Here is a 24292-nt window from a genome sequence, read left to right as displayed (position 1 = left end):
TGAGTAGACTGACAAACTTTCTTTAAACAACATTTATTTGCTAGTCAAGAGTGTTGCTCAGAGGGAGTGCAAGTCAGGAAGGTTAGCATAGGCTATGTACGACATCCAGTTCTTCCAGCAACAACTTAATATAATGCCCTCCAAGCCGCTATCACAGTTATTGCTTTTCCTGGAATTTGTTTACTTCTAATGTTTGTAGCTTCAAAGGAGTCTGCACTTCTGTAAATAATGGATAGACAGCCTACAGGTAAGCTTAGGACAATCAAATTATTGTCTTAATATTTAACAGGTTTTTGAGCAACTTACTTCAGATAAAGATTCAGATCCAATTTGCTACAGTCAAAATATTTTTGCAGTACTCGTTTCATGTTCAGTGATCACTATTGAGAGGGAATTCAATAGAACAACACTCAATATGTGCAGTTCCCTGGGAATATTTCAAGATTACTTTTGTTCTAATCATTTTGCTTATCAAACATTACTACAGATTTATATACTGCACATAACATTGCATAACAAATGCTTGCACCTCTACTTTGTTTACCTCAAACTGTCCTTTTCCTTTACAAGGGACTACTTTTGCAAGAAGGTGTGCCACGAGCTGAATGTTATGCTGCATGTTCATTGATCATAAAACCAGACTTGGATTTTATGTACTTATTCTATAAAAAAAATTGCGGTGCTTTATTTGAGAGGACAAACCAAAGTGGCATTGCAGCCATATGAAAGGCTCAATAAAGTAACATAGCTTTTCAATTCAAACCATCTGCCAAATCTCAAAATTTTAAATAAAGTTTTGTCCATAGCTCAGACTTTGTTCAGGAAGATGAGTGCATCAAGAATCCTAGATCTTGTCCTGGTGATAAATGTGCTCCTTTAGTGTGCTTTAAATTATCATTTTTACGGTGCACTGTTAAAATAATCCATAACTTTTACATTTTTTATTTAGCCCGAATAATTTGCTTCAATTTAAGACTGAAAACTAAATCAACCAGGCAAAATAGTGATTGTGGCATTCCATTGGAGATTTTAATTACATTGAATGTTTCAGTGGAAGAATAGGAATTCAGGATCAAATAACAATGTATGATATTGGAGGCAGTTGAGACAGAACCTTGCTGACAATGCTTCTGCATCCCTCCAGACATCCTGTGACTATCAGGAGAGACCCGCCTCTGCTATTTCCAATTTACATGTGGGATTTTGTGAATGATTCCTTCAGATTTACATGAGGCAAACACAAAAGATAAAAATTATTACCTGTTAGTTTATTGTTTGAAAGTTGCTAGGTGCATCACTTATAAAGCCAAATGCATGTAAAATGGCAACCATTGTGCACCATTCTTTGACTTAAACTCCCTGGAAGCTGCAAGGAGTTTCAAATTAGGTTTTTCTGGTTAGTTTATATTCCCTACAGTGTGAAAGCAGGCCCCTTGGCCCAACAAGTCCACACCGACCCTCCGAAGAATAACCCACCCAGACCCATTCCCCTACATTTACCCCTGACTAATGCACCTAACACAATTTAGCATGGCCAATTCACTTGACCCGCACATCTTTGGATCGTGGGAAGAAACCAGAGCACCCAGAGGAAACCACACAGATACGGGAAGAATGTGCAAACTCCACACAGACAGTCGCCTGAGGTTGGAATCAAACCCGGGTCCCTGATGCTGTGAGGCAGCAGTGCTAACCACTGAGCCACCATGCCACTAATGCTGTTTGTTCCATGCTTAACAGTCTCACAGGAAAATGTGCAGAACATTGAGTTACATCCTCACATTCATTCTCCTCCTGATGCTGGCAAACCACTTCCTCATCTGTAACCAGGCATGAGTCATCCAGGTGACTGCATTGACATGCTTGGTGAAAATTATCCAAGAAACTTTAACTTGTTTTTAAATAGAGGGGCAACCCTCCATCATTGCACAACTTGCAACAGGAATTTTAGCATTAAGGAGTGTGGTGTCTCTTACATGTCTCTACTACACATACGTATTAGAAGAATGAAAGGCTTGTCATGTGTGGAGCATTTAAGGACTCTGGATCTGTACTTGATGGAGTCTAGAAGGATGAGGTGGGCTCTCAATAAAACATACTGAATACTGAGAGACTGAGATAGAGTGGATGTGGAGATGATATTTTCAATAGTAGGAGAGACTAGGACCAGAGGGCATATTGTCAGAGTGAAGGGATGACGCTTTAGAACAGAGATGAGGAAGAATTTCTTCAGCCAGAAGATGGTTAATATGCCACGGAATTCATTGCCACGGAAGGCTTGGAGGCCAAGTCTTCGTGTGTACTTAAGACAGAGATAAATAGGTTCTTGATGAGTAAGGGGACCACGATACAGGGAGAAGGCAGGAGAATACGGTTGATAAATATGTCAGTCATGATTTGTGCTGCTGCGTCAGCATGGTTAGTGGTTAGCACTGCTACTTCACATTGCCAGAAATCTGGGGTTGATTCCAGCCTTGGGTGACTGTGTGGAGTTTGCATGGTTTCATCCAGGTGCTCCAGTTTCCTCCCACATTCCAAAGATGTGCAGGTTAGGTGGATTCGTCATGCTAAAGTATCTAAGTATGTGCAAGCTAAATGGATTATAGGTTAGGATGGGGGCCTGGGTCTGGATCTGGATCTGGATCTGGGTGAGATGTTCTTTGGTGGGTGGGTGCAGACTCAATGGACTGAATGGCATCTTTCCATACTGTAGGGATTCCATGATTTTATGATTGAAAGGCAGAGCAGACTGGATGGGCTGACTGGCCTAATTTTGCTCCTATATATTATGGCTTTCTGGTCTATATCATTGTGAAAATTTAAATCACTTTTCTACCACCACTGTCCATTTGTCTTGTGGGCTGCTTATACACAAGAAAGTTTTCACTCTTCAGTCATGTGTTCACAAACCAGATTCTGCAGAAAATAAATACTTTGGCTATTCAAATTTGGCAAATCTACAGGATACACCTCCAAAACTCGATTTTCACAAAGTTTTTAAAGTCTGAGTCATCTTTTCCTTACTTGTTTCTTCTTTCTTTGTTCCCTTTATTTCTCTGTGCCTCATCCACTCTAGTAATTTGCCGCTAAATTAAAATTGAAAGTGCCCTTTTTTTAAGATTGTATGAATTCTGTTTGATATCCAAAATAGTGTTGATATTGTGCCTTCATATTTCTAGTATGAGTTTTGTATAACCAATGTTGGTGAGGGCGTGACCAGCGTGCGATGGAAGTTTGGTAGAAATATGCAGAGTAGGCAGGTCACGATGTTTGTCAGTGTGTAAGGTTAATGTGATGTTAGCACCATTACCTTCAAGTTCAACATTCCAGCCAACACCATCTTTTAATCATACATAACTGAACATGTTTTCAGCAATAAGAAAGGCTCTCTTCCTCAGACATGTTTAACAGGATCATCCATTGCATTCCAGGTTATGATGTGGGCTTGGCGGCCAATTGCCTATCACTAATTGGAGCTTGAGAAGGTGGTCTTCACTTACTTCAGTTCATGTGATCAAGGGGGTCTCATAGTGCTGTTATTTATGGAGTTTCAGGATTTTTATCCAGCAATGATGTATGAATGGAAATACATTTCCAAGTCAGGATAGTGTATAATCAGAGGTAAACTCGAATGTGGTGGTCATTCTGTTCATGCCTTATTGTCTGTTCCTGTAATGTGATTGAGACCATGAGTTTGGGAGAACTTTAAAAGAAAGCTTGGTGTGTTGCTGTAGTACATCTTAGATATGTAGAATATCAACATTCTGCAGTCATGATGGATCAGTGGTGGAAGGAGCAAATACTTCAGGCAATAGATTAGGTGCGGATTAAGTCAAGTTTCCTGAGTGCAGTTGGAACAGCACTCATCCAGTAAGTGAAGAATATTCCATCATTCTCCTATCATGTCTTTCTTAGCAGAGAATATTTGTAGAATTAGCGAGTGAGTTAATTGTTGCAGAATTTCCAACCCCTGACCTGTTCTAATGGTCACAGTGCTACAGAATGATTTTTGGTCAATGTGAGCCCACAGCATCTTGGTAGTGGAGGATTCAGGATTGGTGATTGTCATTGAATGTGATTAGTGAGGATAGTCATTGTCTTGTCTTTGTACAGCATGAATGTTTCTTGCCACTTATGAAAGCCAGAATGTTGTCCAGTCTTGCTGCATGTGGGCTCAGACTTTTCAATTATTTGAGCAGTTATTCGTGCAACTGAACAGTAATGATTGGACAACGAGCATCCCCACTTGTGACCTTATAATGGAGGGAAGATCATTGATAAAACAGCTAAAGATTCTACCTGAATAGCTTGTACAGCAATGTCATGGAGCTGAGATGATTGATCAAATGACCAAAACCACCTTCCTTTGTGCCAGGTATGACTCCAATCAGAGGAAACAAACTCACGTTAATATTTTTCGCATCCTTTAATGCCCCATTATAATGAGTGTTTCGTTGATATCAAGGGTAGTTACTATCACCTGGCCTCTGGAATTGAGTTATTTTGTCCATGTTAGAACCATGAAACAATGTTACCCAAGTGGAGCCCAAACCGGACATCAGCTATTGAAGTCTAACTGTCACTTGGTCGCAATTTCTATGACCATGCTAATGATTAATGGGTTGATAGTTGACTGGATTGGATTTGTCCCACTTTTCATGGACAGAGTTTTTAAAATTCAAATATGGTATGTGGGCATCATTGTCTGGGCGAACATTTATTGCTTATCCCTTGTTGCCCTTGACCTGGTAGCAGCAAGTTGCCTTCTTGAGCTCCATCAGCTGCAAGTAAGCCCACAATGCCATTAGAAAGGGAGTTCCAGACTTTTGACACAGTGAACTGAAGGAACAGGGATAAATTTCCAAGTCAGGATGGTGAGTGGACTTGAACAGGAATTTGCAGGTGGTGCTGTTCATATATATCTACTGCCCTTGTCCTTCAAAATGAAAGTTATTGTGGCTTTGGAAAATGCTACCTCAAGAACCTTGATGAATTCTGTCAGTGTATCTTATAGACAGTAAACTCAGTGGCAGCAGTTTATACTGAGGAAGAGGATGTTGACAAAGAATCAAGAGAAGCGGAGATGGTAAAAGTAATGCATAGTGTGAAAATTGATAGGCAGTGTGTAATGGAAAAATTGGCTTTCTGAGGGTGGATAGTTTGTCTTGTTTGAATGGCTTACAACTCAGGTTGTGAAGAGAATTGTGAATGGAATTAGCAGAAGAACTTGCCATAATCTTCCAATATTTTATAGTTATGCGAATAATATTAGAGGATTGGAGTGGAATGAATCGGACACCTCTATTCGAGAAGGGGTGTAAGGATATTTTTGTTCAATATAGGCCAAACAGTTGAACATCAGAGGTAGCTAAAGTTTTAGAAACAATAATTAGGAAAAAATTAATAAGGACATAGAGAATTTAAAGTTAATTAAGGAAAGCCAGCGTGGGATTTGTGAAAGGCAAAATGTGTTTGGTTCAGTGACATTAATTTTTTTTGAGGAAATAACAGTGAGGTTTATGAAGGAAATGCAGTGGATGTTTTCTGCATGGATTTTAGAAAAGCATTTGACAGTTTTTCACATCAAAGACTGGTTAACAATAATTGAGACTCACAGGAGTGTCAGGTGCAGCTTAGATCAAAAGGTAGCAGTTACAGTTAATCACATTGGTTAATGCGGTGAGTCAGGAGTCACTTTTGGCTACTCAGATAGAGATGACTGATTTTGTTTCCTGAAGATCATGAGCAATCCAGACTCTTTTTGGGACAATACTAGTTTTGTTGTCACCATTAATGAGTTTTCCCTTTGAGATTCCTTTAATTATTAATAATTAAGTTTCTCAGAGGCATTAAGAAATTTAGGAACCCATCACTGGAATTTAAACTATTGCGTCTAGATTACTCATCCATTAGCATAACCACTCAGCTACAATTTCTACTGGTGAGACAAAAATACCGTTAGTGCATCACTGATTAAGCGCTTCAAAAGATTGAGGTAGATTCCAGGGCAGGAAAGGGTTTGGAGATTATAGCAAACTGCATGGACTAATCATCAAAATTCATCGATAGAAAGCAAAACGACCAAAGTGTAAGCTTCATCGGATATTGTGAGATTTTGCTCTACTTCCTGGTTTTCTCACACAACATTTTTGATTCCTACTGGGCTCTAATATAAGTATTTTAATAACATTTTAAGGAACTGAGTTTTTAATGGCCTTGTGGAATTCGTGATTCTGTCAAAACTGCTGAGTCATAAGTCAAATGGCAGATACACTTTTTCTCTGAGTTCTTCCCTTTGTCAATCCCTAATTCAAAAAGAGGACGCGATACCAAAAACAAGCATGCAGTCCGAACCCACCTGCAGCAATGGTCCTTGTTCACCTGGAACCTGACTGGCATCTTTGATTTGTCTGCTCACAAATTGTTTAAAATGCAATGCAAATAAGAATGTTAATTATTTTCACAGAAGATAGTTAATATGTAACAGCCTGATTGAACTAATGTGCCAATATTTTTAAGATCTTTATTTTTGCAATACATTTTACTGAAGCACAAATCTGGAGAGTGTCACACCCAACTGTCTTCCAGTAAGGGACAGTGCTGCACTTGGTGGAAGGAGTCATAAAATCTACTTTTTAATTTGTTCCGAGGCTAAAAAAAATGAATAATATGCAAAGTTTGCAGTCAGCTTTGTTGAGGTTATCAGCAGTGACATTTTGACTTTTATTTTTTGTACTTTTATTTTGCAGTTCCTGTTTCTAAACCAGTCGTGCGTAGTGACCCAGCTTGGGGAGCAGTGGAATATGTGGACAATGCAACGCTCTCCTGCACTGTGACTCGAGGCACAAAGGTCATTTATCAGTGGCTAAAAGATGGGAAACCCTTACTGCCAAGCTCTCGTCACATCTTTTCCTCAGACAACAAGATGTTATTCATTTCTCCTGTTTTAAAAGACGACCTTAGCAATTACACATGTGTGGCAAAGAACCCAATCAGTATGAATGAAAGTGAACCAATTGCACCAAATATTTACTGTAAGTCATACATTAAATGTTGATACCTAGGAATAGTTCCGAGTGTTAAGGGAGTGCTGATTTAAATATAGTGTAACATCTAGGAATTTATTAAGTGTGTTATGTTGAAGGCAATGATAGCCCAGAACAAAGAAAATGGTTCAATTTCACAAACAATGATAATGTATTCTGCCATGAGAATGACCAATCTTGACAGTCACAAACTGGAAGATAGGATTTTCAACAATTAAAAATGTTACATTTTGTCATAAAAAGGTGTAGAATAACTGTGCATGAGGAAATTTGGACTCCTCTGGCATGATTAATGACATGATATCTTGGCACACACCGAAGCCTTATAGTGTAAACATGATGTATGACTTGAAGTGGAATGCGTAGAAAGACAATCACAGGTGTGGACATGATATCCTACAGCAGGTCATATTGCGGCTGTACAGGATATTGGCTAGGCTACTTTTGGAATATTACGTACAATTCTGGTCTCCTTGCTATCGGAAAGATGTTGTGAAACTTGACAGGGTACAATAAAGACTTACAAGGATATTGCCAGGATTGGAGGATTTGATCTATAGGGAGAGGCTGAATAGGCTGGGGCTGTTTTCCCTGGAGCATCAGAGGCTGAGGGGTGACCTTTTAGAGGTCTATAACATCATGTGTGGATAAATAGACAAAGTCTTTTCCCTTAGGTGGGGGAGTCCAAAACTAGAGGGCCTAGGTTCAGAGTGAGAGGGGAAAGATATAAAAGGAACATAAGGGGCATTTTTTTCATGCAGAAGGTGGTGCATGTATGGAATGAGCTGCCAGAGGAAGTGGTGGAGGCTGGTACATTGACATAATTTAAAAGGCATCTGGATGGGTATACGAATAGGAAAGGTTTAGAGGGATATGGGCCAAGTGGTGGCAAATGGGACTAGATTAGGTTAGGATAACTAGTTGGCATGGACAAGTTGGACTGAGGGGTTTGTTTCCATGCTGTACATCTCTATGATTCTATGATTATAAATGGAGACATGATGAACTAAATTTCTAACTCAAATGTGTTAAGAGTGATGCAGAAAATCTAGGAGGGGGAGGCAATTCAGACCAACCACTGATGCATTCCTGACAGCAGTGAGCTTGGCCTGATCCAGGGATTTACAATAGATAAGGCACTAATTTGGAGAAATTTAACCATGTCAGTGTTACTCCTGGCAGAGTGGCCACTGACTATGTGCAAGGTAACTGGGTCTTTGGAAATAGCCTTTCTCTGGCAGATTCAGGGTGATGATTGGAGCGAGAGGATCCATGCTTTAAAGATGGGAATACACCATGCAAAACCACAATTACAACTGAGACCAATCCAACAGAAAGATTTTCCACTTACCCTTGGTGAAATTACTGGTTTGTATTTCAGTTCTTTGCTTCCTGCTGCCTGCTCCTGAATTGGAGCCTCCAAGTTGAGGTGGCCTCCCAATCTCCGAAATGCCCAACAGTGCCCAGCTTTCCCACTGGGGTTGCTGACTTCAGTTCCTCTGAATTGGCAGCAACGTGACTCCAGAACTGAACAGGGGTGGATGTGGAGGTAACCATAATTATTGCTGCAGTGATCTCCCTTCTAGTAAGCTCTGACTCAGGGTCACCTTTCAATCCTAATGGCGGGTCCTGAAAAATCTAGTCCATTACAATATCTTGCCAAAAATGGAATTATGATATCCCAAAGCAGTAATACTTGCTTAGAAGCCAATAATATCTGAGCTTGTGGAATTCTTTTTTTCATTACAAGGCAAAAACGGCATTAAAAATGTGCGAATGACACATACTGATCTGATTGGTCTTGTATGCCATAAAATGGAGTTCCAGTATGACCTGTATATTCATTTCTCTGTGTAACTCATTGTTACTGTTCTGACTTTTCTCTTTGGAACAGATTAAAGACAGGACTGGGTGAAGAATCAGGGAAGGAGCAATTCCACTGCCTTCACCAGTCATAATTTTGTATTGCAATTGGCAGTGTATGTTCGATTTCCCAAAAAGGTGACAGTACTTTCCAAACAGGTGGTAATAATAGAGAGGTAACAGATGATATATTTCCTCATATTATCTAACTTGTACAGATGAAAATATATTTGAAAACTCACTGTAAACTGATAATGAAGTTAACCTCAGAAAATTCTATCAGGCTGGTTGAGTGATTGGGGAACATCGTTTTTGAATCTAGAGTTGTTATGGGAATGTTACCACAACATGAGAATGATAACTTGTGTCACCTAACTGAATTTCACACTCACATGGAAGGCTGAGATTTCCACACTGCAGTTATTTCCTATGTCTGCACTGGAGAGATTGCAGTGGAGATTCATCAGGATGTTGCCTGGGTTGGAGAAGTGAAAAGACATTGAATAGGCTTGTTTTGCTTGGAACAAGGAAGTTTGATATGTGGCCTCATTGAAGTGTGTATGTTTATGAGGGGCACGGATGTAATGGAAAGGAAGCAGCTGTTCCCCTTTGTTCAAGGTTAAGTAACAAGGAGGCATAATTTTAAGGTGAAGGTCTGGACTTTTAGAAGGGATTTGAAAAAAATCTTCTTCACCCAGAGGGTGTTGGGAATCTGGAATGCACTGCCTGGGAGGATAATTGAGGCAGGAAACCTGAGAACTTTTTAAGATACTTAAGTGAGCACTTGAAATTTCATAACGTTCAAGGCTATGCAACAACTGCTGGAAAGTAGGATTCATATAAATAGGTTGGTGCAGATTTGTTAGGCTGAAGGGCTTCTTCTGAGATGTGTGACTGTGACTCAGTTGTTTCTTATTACATGCTCTCCTGACCTTTTCATTTGAGATGTTGTCCTGCATCACAGAGGAGTGTGTGACATTGCTCATGATTTGGTTCAACTTCTTCAATCATTTGGAACCTTTTGCACAGAGACAAAAGAACATATCCAAAAGACCTCGGTTATCCAAATGAGATGGGCGGGCACTATTTCGTTCAAATCATTGATTATTTGGTTAATTGATTTCCTCTGGGGGTCAGAGTTTTCTGAGTGCGAGACCCCGGCCCCTGCATACCCTACCACCTGCCTGCCCAACCCCATCTGCTCCCACCCTGCTCCCCTGCCCACCCCAACCCCATTCAACACCGTCCCCACCTGTCCACCCCCAAACCTACAGTCCCAACCCCGCACCCCCTTCCATCCCCACCCACTGTCTCACCTCCATCCATAGACACACACACACACACACACATACACACACATACACACACAGGATATCTCAGATTGTTAAGCTCCTGGGAGGTTGAGGAGAGATGAACTGGCTCACCTTCTTTATTGACCTGATTCCGTCAGTTGATAACAGCAAGGTTAGTTTTAAAGATTTCCCTTCACTTGTGGACATATTTTTCTCAGACCCAAAAGAACATTTATTTTAGAAGAAGCAGTTTAGCCAGAATTTCTTAAATTTTTAAAAAGATTGACTTGATTGATTACTATACCTGAAAAAATACACTAAGACAGCCTACAATTCAAAATAAGAGGTCAGTCTAAAAAGGTAGAAGTTAAAAAATATCCCAGTCTCTGAATTGTTTGGAAACAAGAGATATCAAATGTTGTGGCTATTACAGTGAAGATTGCCAGTTCAGTTGATGTTGATGTTGACCAGTTTCGTGATTTTTAGTTTTGCAGATTGGCTGAAATTCCGTAATTGAGATATCTTTTGACTCTGATTGAATTCCACAAAACAGGTTGAAGGAAAGTTGGTCATTGTCCTGCCTTTTTTCGCAACTGATTTGCAGCACCCTAAGTAAGTCTACCTCTACCTGCAACACAGGGATGACTAGGGACAGTTGTTCAACTGTGATCTTCACTATATACTAATGCTTGAATCCAGATTAGTACACTTGAGAACAGTCAGTCTGATTAACATACTCCAATAGAGTTAAAACTGGCTTTTAAACTCCTGTCCTTGTGTGTTGTTCAAAGAGAAAACACAAGATGTGTCCATCATATCGGACATAATTTGCACAGTAGCTTGCTGTTGAGCAAGGGTAAGTGGTCTCTCATAATTTTTGTAGTCACAAGAAATCATAGTCCAAACTATTTTGATTTGCCTCTTCTTCCCATTGAAGGGCTGTTGTTTGAAGATTTATTTGCATCTCTAGTTGTGACATTCTTTGGTCTCCCTCTCCCCAGTCACTTAATTTACATTTGCAGTTATTTTGACCTATATCTAATGTGTATCAGCCTCTGACCTGATCTTGTAGCCACAGTATTTATTGATCAATGGTAACTCACCAGGATACTTAATGGTCATGCCATTGAATATCAAGGAGTGATGACTGTTATGATGCCAGTTTTATTGAATCCTGAGTGGTAAACTCCTCATATTAACCACAGGATGGACATTTGAATTAATTGGGAAACATCAAGGGAAAGTTCAGATCTGTAGTTGCCTTGGCATCAAGTCAGTTATTACATAGGGCAGGCAATGTACTTCCGGAATAGGGGAGAATCCATACAGTTTTTAATGGTTTGATTAAACTGTCTGACTCCACAGCTTAGCTTCATATTCAGTCAATTCAACCAGTGCACAGAATAACCAATTATTCATACTTCCACATTTGTAATGTGAATCCAGTGTTTAAGGAAGTTAAAAGAAGTGTCCATGACAAAAGAACTTTAGATTGGACAACTGGTTAAAGCAGTGAGCAGCTAAACCATTCTGACTAGGAAAATCAGACAACCAATTCATTTGAGCTTCAACAGTGTGCAAGATGAGATTCCTGCAGGAATTCCCGTACCTCGTTATTGTAGAACAACCTCTGCTGGAAATGCAATTGTATGAATGCCAAATTTGAGAAGTGCATGAGACAACATTGGTAGCATCCCACAGCAAAGCTTGTTTATTTGATATGTTTCATGGATTCTCTTTTACTTTGGAATTCCATGTCTTGTAAAGTCACAAAGCTGGAAAGGAGACAACTATAGATCTATAATTTTTGTTTACATTTATTGGACTGACTTCTTGTCCAACAATAGTACTAAAAGTAAAACACCTATTTACATTCTTGTTGTCAGTATTTTCCAGCATGGTTTGGATCAAGTCTTCCTTTATTTCTTCTTGTAAAAATGATTTAAATTCTGGATAGGCCCTCATTTTAAGTCCCATTATTACTTTTGTCATTTTATTTTGAGACCTGACCAGAACCATTGTATGACAAATTTAGAATGCAGCATGACATTCCAAATGTGGTCTTATGGTATATCCCAGAACTTGCTTTATTCAAAGCAAACGGCCTGGAATTAGACACTGAAATGACCCAACTGTTTTCAAGGATAACTTGTATCATGTAAATGTCAGATGAATAATATGAATTTACAGTTAAGATGCATTTTAGCTCACACATCCTTTCGTGAAAAAGTATAGCTTTTAATTTTAATTTTTAAAGTGAAATCTATTAATTCTCAGTGAATATTGCATTTGAGTATTCTTTGAAGGTGCTATTGTTGAACTATTGCAATTTATAGGGATATTCCTTTTTCCTACCTGATGATGACTATAAATTGCATTAAGTGACTCAAATACCTATATGACTTACCATTTAAGTAATATAGTATTGTTGATTCATAAAAATATCTTCATCTAATAACATTAAAGCAAGATACTATGTTGGTATATATTTTGAACAAGTACATTTTCCTATTTATTTGTGAAATACTAGAGAGTGTGATAATAGTGATGGGGGAAGTGATTGCAAATGAGCAGTTGATTTTGATTTGGCTTGAGGTCTATGGAATTGCATACACAAGATCAGAAACAAGGATAATCTTCTGCTGATCATCTATGATATGATGCAGTAAAGCATAAACACGTTTGTGCTTGTGCAATAGGGTGCCCAAGAAGTAAACTGTACCGATTGTAATGACTGTTGTTAGGCAAGTGACATAATTATTTTCCAGTGCGGATGGTTAGTTACTGAAATTAGACTTTGTGCACTTCAGAAGTTGAGTCCAATCCACCTGAAACATTGGAACAACAATAATAGCTAAAGTCTAAACTCCTATCTGAAAGATCATGGGGAATAAATTGAGTAGCACCTGCATTGATTAGAACAAGTTCAACCAGACAGACCTCATATAGAATATGAGCTCCCAGATTGGGACTGTTAATCTGGTTCAATAGAGACCCTTGGCTGACAGATATAAACAGGATTGTCAAGGATTGTGTTCACTCCAGGAGACGGTTCTGAGCTAGCTGGGTTAGTGTCATGAACTGTGCATGTGTAAATAAAGGGGGACTTGGTGACGGAATACCGGCCTTCATAGAATTATTTCAGTATCCAAAATAGATTGGGGTTTGCAACTTGATTGAAATGAGAAAGCATGGCATCCTTGTGCTGTCTGTTTTTTGTGTGTGGCTAATGCTGACCATGCTCACTGGCTCTGCAGCTCAGCATGGAATGAAAACCTGTAAACTTCGAACATGAATTAACTCTACCCGTGCTGCTTAAATGTAACCTCTGTCTCTTAAAGTGAAGGGGCATGATGAGTAGAATAGTTGCGAGACATCAAGCAAGAAATGTATTTGTCCTGGGACACTGAGGAATAGCACATCATGGGGTAGAGGTCCTGTACAGCACATCATAAGGCTCCCAAAGATTTTCTAATAGTATATGGGAGGTCTTAGTGCCTGAGCTTAAAAAGAGGAGAGATGTCCTGCATTCAGAAGCAGTGGGCTAGAGACTGTTGGCACGTGCTCAGAAGGCTGTGAAACCAAGTAGCTGTGGAGTTCAGAAAATCAATGGCCACACACAAAGTGATCATGGTAAATAAATACATTCTCAAATACAAGACATGAGTAACAATGTAGCTAGTCTCAGTTGCAGAAATCTACCAGAACAGTATTGCTCACCTACCAACGGTAGCTACCAATTAGAACTCATTCTAATAGGTCATCAACGGAATTCACTTCACCCTCACAAAGTATCACTGCTCCAAGTCAGACATCAGATTTCACAGCTGCCTCACAATGGCTGCTGATTTAATTTCTTTAGTGGGGAGGTTATGTTCCATTAACAGAATGTAATAGTATCCCAATTGTGTAATTTGCAAAATCACAGATTTTCCTGTGTCATTTTCCATATTCAGTTTCAACTATGCTTTTTTCATTAAAAGACTATTTGATAACGAGGATATTCATTGGACCTTACACTTGCATGAATAAACTGATTGATTTAGCTATTTTACAAGGGTCAACCACTATTTTGAAGAATTTAGTGTGCTATCATTCCCAAATCTGAAACTGGTAGAATTCCCAAATTCCTTAGCTTTCTTCTGATCCTTTTTTACTTAAAGAGTCTCAGTAGCATTTTAGCTGATTGCTTCCATGCACAAATGATATACATCCACTGTACAATACATCATAATTGAAAAACTCTGCGATCAACACACCCATCACTGGGCTGGAAGTTTTTGTGAATAAAATATTGCCTTTTCTGTATTGGATCTGCAGCTCCATTTTCTTTCAAATCTGCTGTTTAATGTTGAGTTTCAAATACTTTATTATAATGTTTGGGATAGGTCATGGTAAACTGGTATTTTCAATCACATTGGAATATTTATTGATGACACCCTGATAATTTCTGCGGTTTGTTTGCTTATTGTAAATCCCAAATTCTCTTCTTAAAACCATCAGTATCATATCTGTCCTCCTTTCTATTGATTACTGTTCTCTTTGTACTGTCACATTGATCTGAATCTAGGGAGCCTTGCCAAATTGTTGACATTATCTGAGGTATTGCCAATTCCTCCCATTGTGATATGAATGCTACTAAGAATGCTACATTTGTCCTAGTAGAGTATGTTTATCTACAAATTTAACTTCTGTCAAGAATTCTGTCTACACTGCACATTTTAGGCACAGTCCAATACCTTAATTACCAGCACAGATTGGGCAATTAAATTTCTGCAGGCAAGCACACAACATACTGAATTCCATTACGTATTTTTCAATATTACTATCCTGATCATTTTTAAATTTGTCAAAATCCGACTACACCTCATAACCAATCAGTCTTCTTTATTTTGTTGATATATTTTATCCATGAAAGTTGACAATCTGTCTCAACCATCATCCATGTTCAAATCATTAGGCTTCAATTCTGAAAAAAAAATTCTTAGTTTGCTTCTGTATACTAACAGAAATGCTAAGGCCATACCTTGCTTGCTCTTTGGTGAAAAAGTAACCTAGGCCCATATTGTAACTACATTTTTCCACTGGTCATATTTTCACATTTTCAGAAAATAATCATTCCCCAAAATATTAATTTTTGAGTCAACCATCTTCTACTACCAACAGTTACCCAAAAGATTACTACATTTAAACAATATTCAACTCCACAATTTTATGTGCGCCACTGATTATTTGCTCCCCATATTTATACAAATAATTCAAAACCTGTTAACTCCACAGAAATATATCCATCACTGGTTCTCTCCATTCCATTTGGTCTTAGGCATTCCTTTAGACCAGATTGGATGATAACAGATAGCTCACGTTTGCACATTGTGTTAGTGATGCAAGGATAGCACAATGTTGGGACTCAGAAATCAGCTGATTGTCAGAAAATCTAGCCATGGAATTAACAAAAAACAAATTCAAGCCTGAGCCGATCCAAATCTACTGTCTAAGCTGTTGTCCAATTCTTAAGCATCTGCATCCCTCTGCTCCCCATCTACTTATGCATCTGTCCAGACGCATCTTAAATGAATCTGCCGTACCTGCCTCTACCACCTCTGCTGGCAATGTGTTCCAAATGCCCACCACCCTCTGTGTGAAGTATTTGCCACGTGTATCCCCCTTAAACCTTCCACCTCTCACCTTGAAAGTGGAATCTCTCGTTATTGAATCCCCCACTCCGGGAAAAAGCTTGTCTCTATCCACCTTGTCTATACCCTTCATGATTTTGTGAACCTTAATCAGCTCCCCCCTCAATCTCCTTTTTTCTCATGAAAACAAACCTAACCTACTCAACCTCTCTTCATAGCTAGCACCTTCCATACCAGGCAACATCCTGGTAAACCTTCTCTGCACCTTCTCCAAAGCATCCACATCCTTTTGGTAATGTGGTGACCAGAACTGTACACAGTATTCTAAATGCGGCCGAACCAACGTCCTATACAATTTTAACATGACTTGCCAGCTCTTATACTCAATACCCCGTCCAATGAAGGCAAGCATACTATATGCCTTCTTGACCACTCTATCCACCTGTGCAGCAACCTTCAGGGTACAATGGACCTGCACTCCCAGATCTCTCTGCCCATCAACTTTTCCCAAGGTTCTTCCGTTCATTATATAATTCGCTCTCAAATTAGTCTTGTCTAAATGCATTCCCTCACATTTGTCTGGATTGAAAACCATCTGCCACTTTTCCACCCAACTTTCCAGTCTATCTATATCCTCCTGTATTCTTTGATGGTCCCTTATGCCTTCTGCTACTCCACCAATCTTTGTGTCATCTGCAAACTTGCTGAACATACCAACAGTGCCCTCTTCCAGATCATTTATGTATATCACAAACAACAGTGGCCCCAACACTGACCCCTGTGGAACACCACTGGTCACCGTTCTCCATTTCGAGAAACTCCCTTCAACTACTACTCTCTGTCTCCTTTTGCTCAACTAGTTCTTTATCCACCTAGCTAGAACACTCTGCACACCATGTGACTTCAACACCCTGCGCACCATGTGACTTCAACCTTTTAATGTAACCTTCTAATCCTCAATTCATCCAAAATATCACAGTTAAATCCTAATCTACTCACCAATTACTCCTGCCTTTAGCTTCCAGTACCCTAGTTTGCATTTGAATTCTGATTAAAATCCCTGTATGTTCTTTCGCTCCCTAAATGGGAACTACAGACTAATTAGTCTATTGTCAGTGGTGGGTATGTTTTTTGGAGGGGATTCTGAGAGACAGGATTGACAGGCATTTGTAGAGGCAAGCAATTTCTAGGGATTGGCAGCATGGCTTTGTGCATGGAAATTGTGTTTCACAAACCCAATTAAGTTTATTTGAAGATGTGGCCAAGAAAGTGGATGAGGTCAAAGCAGTTGACTTTGTTTACCTGGACTTTATTAAAGCCTTGAAGAGGGTTCTGTGTGGTAGACCAGTTAGTAACATTAGATCACATAGGATTCAGGGAGAGCTTGCCAATTGTTTACAAAATTGACTTGACAGGAGGAGACCAAGAGTGGTGTTGGAGGGTTGTTTTTAGGACTGGAGGTCTGTGACCAGTGATGTCCTGCAGGGATTGGTACTGGGTCCACTGTTGTTTTTCATTTATATAAATAATTTGATGAGAATATAGGAGGCATGTTTAGTAGGTTTGCAGATGATACCAAGATTACTGGTATACTCGCAGTTAAGAATGTTATCGAAGATTACAAAGGAATCATGATCAATTGAACCAATTGAGGAATAGCAAATGAAGTTTAATTTGAATAAATGCGAAGTGTCACATTTTGGAAAGATGAACAGGGACAGGACTTATACAGTTAATGGTCGGACCCTGGAGAGAGTTATTGAATAGAGAGATCTAGAAGTTCAGGTATATAGTTCTTTGAAAGTTGTGACATAGGTTGACAGGGTGGTTAAGAAGGTATTTGGTACGTTTGCCTTCGTTGCTCAGACCATTGAGTAGGAATTAGGACACCATGTTGCAGTTGTATAGGATGTTGGTGAGGCCTCTTTTGGAGTATTGTGTGCAGTTTGGGTTGCCCTGCTTTGGGAAGGACATTTTTGAATTAGAGAGTGTGCAAAAAAGATTCACAAGGATGTTACTGGGACTGGAAGGTTTGAGTTGCACGGAAAGGCTGAAGGGGTTGGATGTTTTTCACTGGAACTAGAAGGTTGAGGGATGACCTTACAGAGGTTTACAATATCATGAGGGGCATAGATAAGGTGAATAGCAAAGGTATTTTTCCCGATGTTGGGGGAGTTCAAAACTGGAAGGTTTAGTTTTAAGGTGACAGGAGAAAGATTTAAAAGAGACCTGAGGGGCAACTTTTTCATAGGGATGGTGGTTTGTATGTGAAACAAACTGCCAGAGGAAGTGGTAGATGCAGGTACAGTTGCTACATTTAAAAGACACGTGGACAGGTACATGACGAGGAAAGGTTCAGAGAGATATAGGCCAAATATAGGCAAATGGGATTATTTTCATTTGGCAAACTTAGTCGGCATGGATGAATTGGATCAAAGTGTCTTTGCTGTATCACTCCATGGCTCTCTGACTCGACATTTATAACCACCTCCTGCCCTCTGATTCACACCGAATTTTCTACTGTATTATTCACCCCTCATTCCAATGGTCGTCATGTCTTTACTTGCCTTAATCTCAAGATTTTGATCACTCATTCAAGTCTGTTTTTCTTTCTGTTGGCATAGAATTTATTCTGATTTAATCTCTGTGAAGTTATCTTGCAGCAAACACTTCCTAAATTGTATGCTCTTTACACCAATAACATTTGCAACTTTATATCCTCTACTGTTCATTGCAGCATAAAATAATATTTCCTTAAAATAAAAATGCTGGTATCATACTACTAAGTGTTATTGGTGTCAGCTGAGCAAGTTATTTGCATTATTTTGGGAATGGTACATGAATAACAGCAGTAAGATGTATGCAAACACATGTCGCTGGTTAGCACCTTGAGAATGCCACTGCTTTTTATACTGGTTAAGAAAGTAATTAGCTTGAAAAAATGGAGAAAAGTTTGGTTAAAAATAATAAAATATAGGTATCTTTAATAAAATGTTGTGTGCTTTGCTTCCACAACACAAATACTGTAATTTTTTTAAAATTCAAATTTGAATGTGAAGTGTTTTGAATAACAAAGTAGCATTAGATTCAAAATAGTAACGTTGCAAAGGGGAAAGGTTAACATTAGGTGCTATACTGCATCTTTGATCAAAGCCAATATGATGAAATACTTGACACCAACAAACGTACTTTGATAATTAACCCTTGCATTAGCAGAAAACCTCTGGTCTACATTTCAACATGTAACAGCACAGTCTTGTTCATTTTTAGCTGAGTCCAAGAATATAGAAAAATCGTGGAGTATATTTTTGTTATTTAGTCTGTTTGAAATAGCCAACATCACTCATCCACTGGAAGTTATTTTGTGCAGCTGTTTCTTTGTGAAAATGATGCATTTAATTCAAAGACAAAGAGAACAAAGACAGCTTCACCCTTAAAGAAACTTGCAACATATTAAAGGAGCTACATAATCCAGTATTAGGTGTATAGTATCATGACATAAAAATCCAACCTAACACTTTTATTGATCTGCAACAATATCAACTTACTTTAATAAGCCTTTAGTTGCAAGAAAACATCTCAAAGTGCTTCTCAAGACACAAATTACCATCAAGTCAGAGACATAGAAAAGCATGAATAGAAAGATTTAGAGGGACAAATGGGACTAGTTCAGTTCAGGATATCTGGTCAGCATGGATGAGGTGGACCAAGCAGTCTGTTTCCATGCTGTATGGCTCTAAGTGAACAAAAGTTTGATGAATGAGATAGCTTTTAATTTGTTTCTTAAAGCTGGAAAAGTAGGAGATGAAGATGTTCATGGACAGAAGCCTAGCATTTAGGTCCTTGCCAGTTGAAGGCACTGTGATCATGGGGCGAATGAAGTGATTGATAAATGAAAGTTAGAAGAGTGCAGATATCCTGGAGAGTTGTAGGGTTGGAAGTGGTGGTTAGGTAGATAGAAATTTCTTCTGAGAAAAGGATAAGAATTTTAAAATCAAGGTATTCTTAGGCAAGCAGCCAGTGGAGGTCAGTGAGAACAGAGATGTTTATGAATGGGACTTGATATAATTTAGGATGAAAGTCCGCTGTCCATTATCCATATGTCCCAAAATTGAAAAGACCTGAAAACTGAAGGCCCAATGGGGTAGACTGAGTTTGAGGCACTTGGAAAGAAAATGTTTTTAGGACAGTTTGGGCTAAGCAAATTTTTTTTCCAAGGACCAAAACAGTCTACGATGAACTCAAAACCAAAAATGTCCCTTTATCCAAAAAACAGTTTGTCCCAAGGTTTTCAGACAAAGGATTCCTAACCTGTATATGAATCTAAGTTTTGAATGACCTTAGGATTATAAGGTTTGGAAAATGGGAAACTAGCATTGGAGAGCATTGGAATAATTAAGGTTAGAACTAGCAAGTACATGATTGAGAGTTTCATTGGCAGATTAGTTTAGGCATGTTTGAGACAGGATATAACATGAAGTTGGAAACAATTCGTCTTGGTACTAGAACAGATACAGGGGTGGAGCTGACCCAGGATTAATAGGACACCAAGGTTATAAACAGTGAGGATCAACTTGAATGCAGGGATTTGAAAACAGTGATTACATTTGAGATAGATAAAGACTGAAGATATTGGCCTGAAGTTCAGTTTTTAGTTGGAGGAAGTTCTTGCTATCCATTAAATCCTGACTAAATGACAGGCACCAGTATGACAGCACAGATATAGTGGAGGGTCAAGAGAGGAGGTGATGAGGTTGAATTTGCTTCTGTCAGTATATGTATGTAACCTGAGGTTGTATTTCTTACAGTGTTGACAAGGGGCAACATATAGATAAGAAAGGTGTGGGAGGGGAGAAACGAGGATAGATCCTTGGGAGACATCAGACTTGAAAGTGAAAATTCCAAGCAAGTCTTTTTTCTATGATTGATATTTAAGTCAGAAGTCACCCAACACCAAGTTATAGTCAAACAGGCTTTGTTGAAATCACAAGCTTTCAAAGCACTGCTCCTTTATCAGGTGAAGTCAGTGATGAATGAGCAGTGCTCCAGAAGCTTGTGATTTCAAATAAACCTGTTGGACTATAACCTGGTGTCATGTGACTTCTGACTTTGTCCACCCCAGTCCAACACTGTCACCTCCATATTATCAATAATAAACTACAAGTGAGGGCAGTCCCATTCAGTTGTGATGGTAGTATCCATGTTAATGATCTGGCATGTCTTGCAAAGTTTGCCATGGCAGGTTTGTGTGGTGTTATGGTCACTGTTCCCCTGAAGGCTGGGGAGTGTGTTGTGAATGATCGTCTGTTTGAGGTTCAGCAGTTGTTTGAAGGTAAGTGGAGGTTAGGGATGGCCTTGGCGAGATGTCTACTGTCATAGATGATACATTGAAGGCTGCGAAGAACATGCATAGTTTCTCCACTCCAGCAATGTACTGGACGATGAAGGACACACTACTTGGATGTGAACCATGTCTGTCTTTGAAGGAGATCATGATGATTTTTCACTGTGGCATGTTGGAACTGGCGATCAATGAGTTGAGCATTGTATTCTATTCTTATGAGAGCATCTTACAGTATCTGTAAGTGTCCATCACATTCCTCCTTGTCTGAGCAGATAAGGGATGGTTGCTTTAACATGCTTAGGATGGAAGCGAGAGAAGTGAAGCTTCATGATGTTATCTGTAGTCTTATGGTAGGATGCTTGGGTTCATGTCGTGCTACTTGTAACCCCACCATACCATTCTGTGTTTGTAAAATCTTCCTTACTCTTCTGTTTTGACACCATCATCTTGATAACTTGTTAGGATCTCTCTGCCTTATTAAATTTGCACAGTTTTGGATTACTTGTTACTTTGGTTCTACCTCATTGGTCCTATCATGTCATTCCAGCCATTTAGTTTGTCTCCAGCATCATCTTAATGTTGATGTCTTAGAATTCTCTCTCTGCCTGATTAATTGGGAGCCATGATGTGGAGGAGCCGGTGTTGGACTGGTGTGGACAAAGTTAAAAATCAAAGTTATAGTTGAACAGGTTTGTTTGGAACCATTAGCTTTCGGAGCACTGCTCCTTTATCAGGTAGCTGTGGAACAGAATTTAGAGCAAAAGATTACAATGTCATGCAACTGAAATTATATATTGAAGTATTGTCTACAGGAATAGCACCAGAAGACTGGAGGATAGCAAATGTTGTCCCCTTATTCAAGAAAGGGAGCAGAGACAACCCTGGTAATTATAGACCAGTGAGACTTCCTTCGGTTATGGGTAAAGTGTTGGAAAGGATTATAAGAAATGGGATTTATAATCATCTAGAAAGGGATAATTTGATTGGGGTAATCAACATGGTTTTGTGAAGGGTAGGTTGTGCCTTACACACCTTATTGAGTTATTTGAGAAGGTGACCAAACAGGTGGATGAGGGTAAAGCAGTTGATGTGGTGTAAATGGATTTCAGTAAATCGTTTAATATGGTTCCCCACGGTAGGCTATTGCAGAAAATAAGAGGCATGGGATTGAGGCTGATTTAGTGGTGTGGATCAGAAATTGGCTAGCTGTAAGGAGACAGAGGGTAGTGGTTGATGGGAAATGTTCATCCTGGAGTTCAGTTACCAGTGGTATATTGCTCTGGGGCCACTGCTGTTTGTCATTTTTATAAATGACCTGGATGAGGGCATAGAAGGATTGGTTAGTAAATTTGCAGATGACACGAAAGTTGGTGGAGTTGTGGATAATGTGGAAGGATGTTGCAGAGGGACATGGATAAATTGCAGAGCTGGGCTGAGAGGTGGTAAATGGAGTTTAGTGCAGAAAAGTGTGAGGTGATTCACTTTGGAAGGAGTAACAGCAATACAAAGTACTGGGCTAATGGTAAGATTCTTGGTAATGTGGGTGAGCAGAGAGATCTTGGTGTTCATGTGCATGGATCCCTGAAAGTTGCCACCCAGGTTGATAGGGCTGTTAAGAAGGCATACAGTGTATTAGGTTTTATTGGTAGAGGGGTTGAGTTTCGCAGCCATGAGGTCATGTTGCAGCTGTACAAAACTCTGGTGCCGCTGCACTTGGAGTATTGTGTCCAGCTCTGGTCAACGCATTATGGGAAGGATGTGGAAGCTTTGGAAATGGTGCAAAGGAGATTTACTAGAATGTTGCCTGGTATGGAGGGAAGGTCTTATGAGGAAAGGCTGAGGGACTTGAGGCTATTTTTGATGGAGAGAGGAAGGCTAAGAGGTGATTTCATACAAGATGATCAGAGGATTAGATAGGGTGGACAGTGAGAGTTTTTCCCTCATGGTGATGATAGCTTAAAATTGAGGGATGATAGATATAGGACAGGTGTCGGAGGTAGTTTCTTTACTCAGAGTAATAAGGGCGCACATGCCCTGCCTGCAACAGTAGTGGACTCGTCAACTTGAAGGGCATTTAAATGGTCAATGGATAAACATGTGGATGATAATGAAATAGTGTAGGTTAGATGGGCTTCAGATTGGTTTCACAGGTCAGCGCAGCATCGAGGACTGAAGGGCCTGTACTGCGCTGTAATGTTCTCTGTTCACTAAAGTATCAGTAATGAGCAATTTCAGGTTATTTGAGGCAACAACAAACCAAAACCAGAAACACCTGTCTGTTAATGCATTTATTGCTAATAACAGAGTATTTACACTGACTCATGATGTGACCATGAGAGTTGGTACACCCTTGCTGCAATGTAGTGAACAATCTAAAATGGGCAGGACTGGTGGAAGATCAGCATTCTAATCTGGGTATGTGGCCATCATTGTGAATATGGATTGCTCTGGGAAAATGGATTTTTGAACCAGCATAAATTGACCAGGTGTCCCTACCTCTAAGCCAGTAGGCCTGGGTTTATGTCCTCCCTGCACCAGAAGCATATACTAACATTTGAAATTGATTAGAAATGTCTAAGTTGACCATGGGCATAATTAAACTTTGTTAAGAATCCTGACATCTTAGCACTATTTAATTTGATCCTGCCCATATTAAGCTTATATTAAAATATCTGCAGAAACTGTAATCTAATGTGCTGACATAAAGATGTTCAAGTGTACAGAAAATTTTCAGAAGATTAAGGGGTAAATAAAATACAGTACACACACTAAATGATTAATAATTTAGTAGTACAGTGTATCTATACCACTTTTCAACCACATTGTGTATCAGTTTCTTATTCTTAAGGCATTGGATTCTCAGGGAATGATTTTGAAATTGGTTTAAAATTTTGATGAATGTCATAATACTTCAGTGTACACGTGATCACAAGGTGAGATGCTGTAGCATTTTGGCTGCAGGGAGTTGCAATAAATATTAGAAACTTCACCTTTGAGATTCAATATGGTCAGCGCTCAAGAATCTTTTAGCAAATTACACCATCATTCCCCTCTATAATCAGATATGTTCCACATTCCATAAGGTGTGACTGTTATTGTTTGTACAAGAAA

At 39.3% G+C, this 24292-nt stretch overlaps 1 protein-coding gene across 2 annotated transcripts in view; it reads left to right on the top strand.

Annotated features, from left to right (window-relative positions):
• hepacam2 (HEPACAM family member 2) overlaps positions 1–24292 on the top strand; it is a 107902-nt gene that overhangs the window by 9669 nt on the left and 73941 nt on the right. For both annotated transcript variants that reach the window (XM_072574952.1, XM_072574951.1), the window contains exon 3: positions 6750–7034. In XM_072574952.1, coding sequence (XP_072431053.1) covers positions 6750–7034 — 285 coding nt within the window. The remainder of the gene's footprint in view (positions 1–6749; positions 7035–24292) is intronic.

The sequence above is a fragment of the Chiloscyllium punctatum genome, chromosome 8, assembly GCF_047496795.1.
Source record: "Chiloscyllium punctatum isolate Juve2018m chromosome 8, sChiPun1.3, whole genome shotgun sequence".
NCBI classification, from domain to species: Eukaryota; Metazoa; Chordata; class Chondrichthyes; order Orectolobiformes; family Hemiscylliidae; genus Chiloscyllium; species Chiloscyllium punctatum.
The sequence above is the reverse complement of the archived record's forward strand: the minus strand, read 5'-3'. Positions and strand labels throughout refer to the sequence as shown.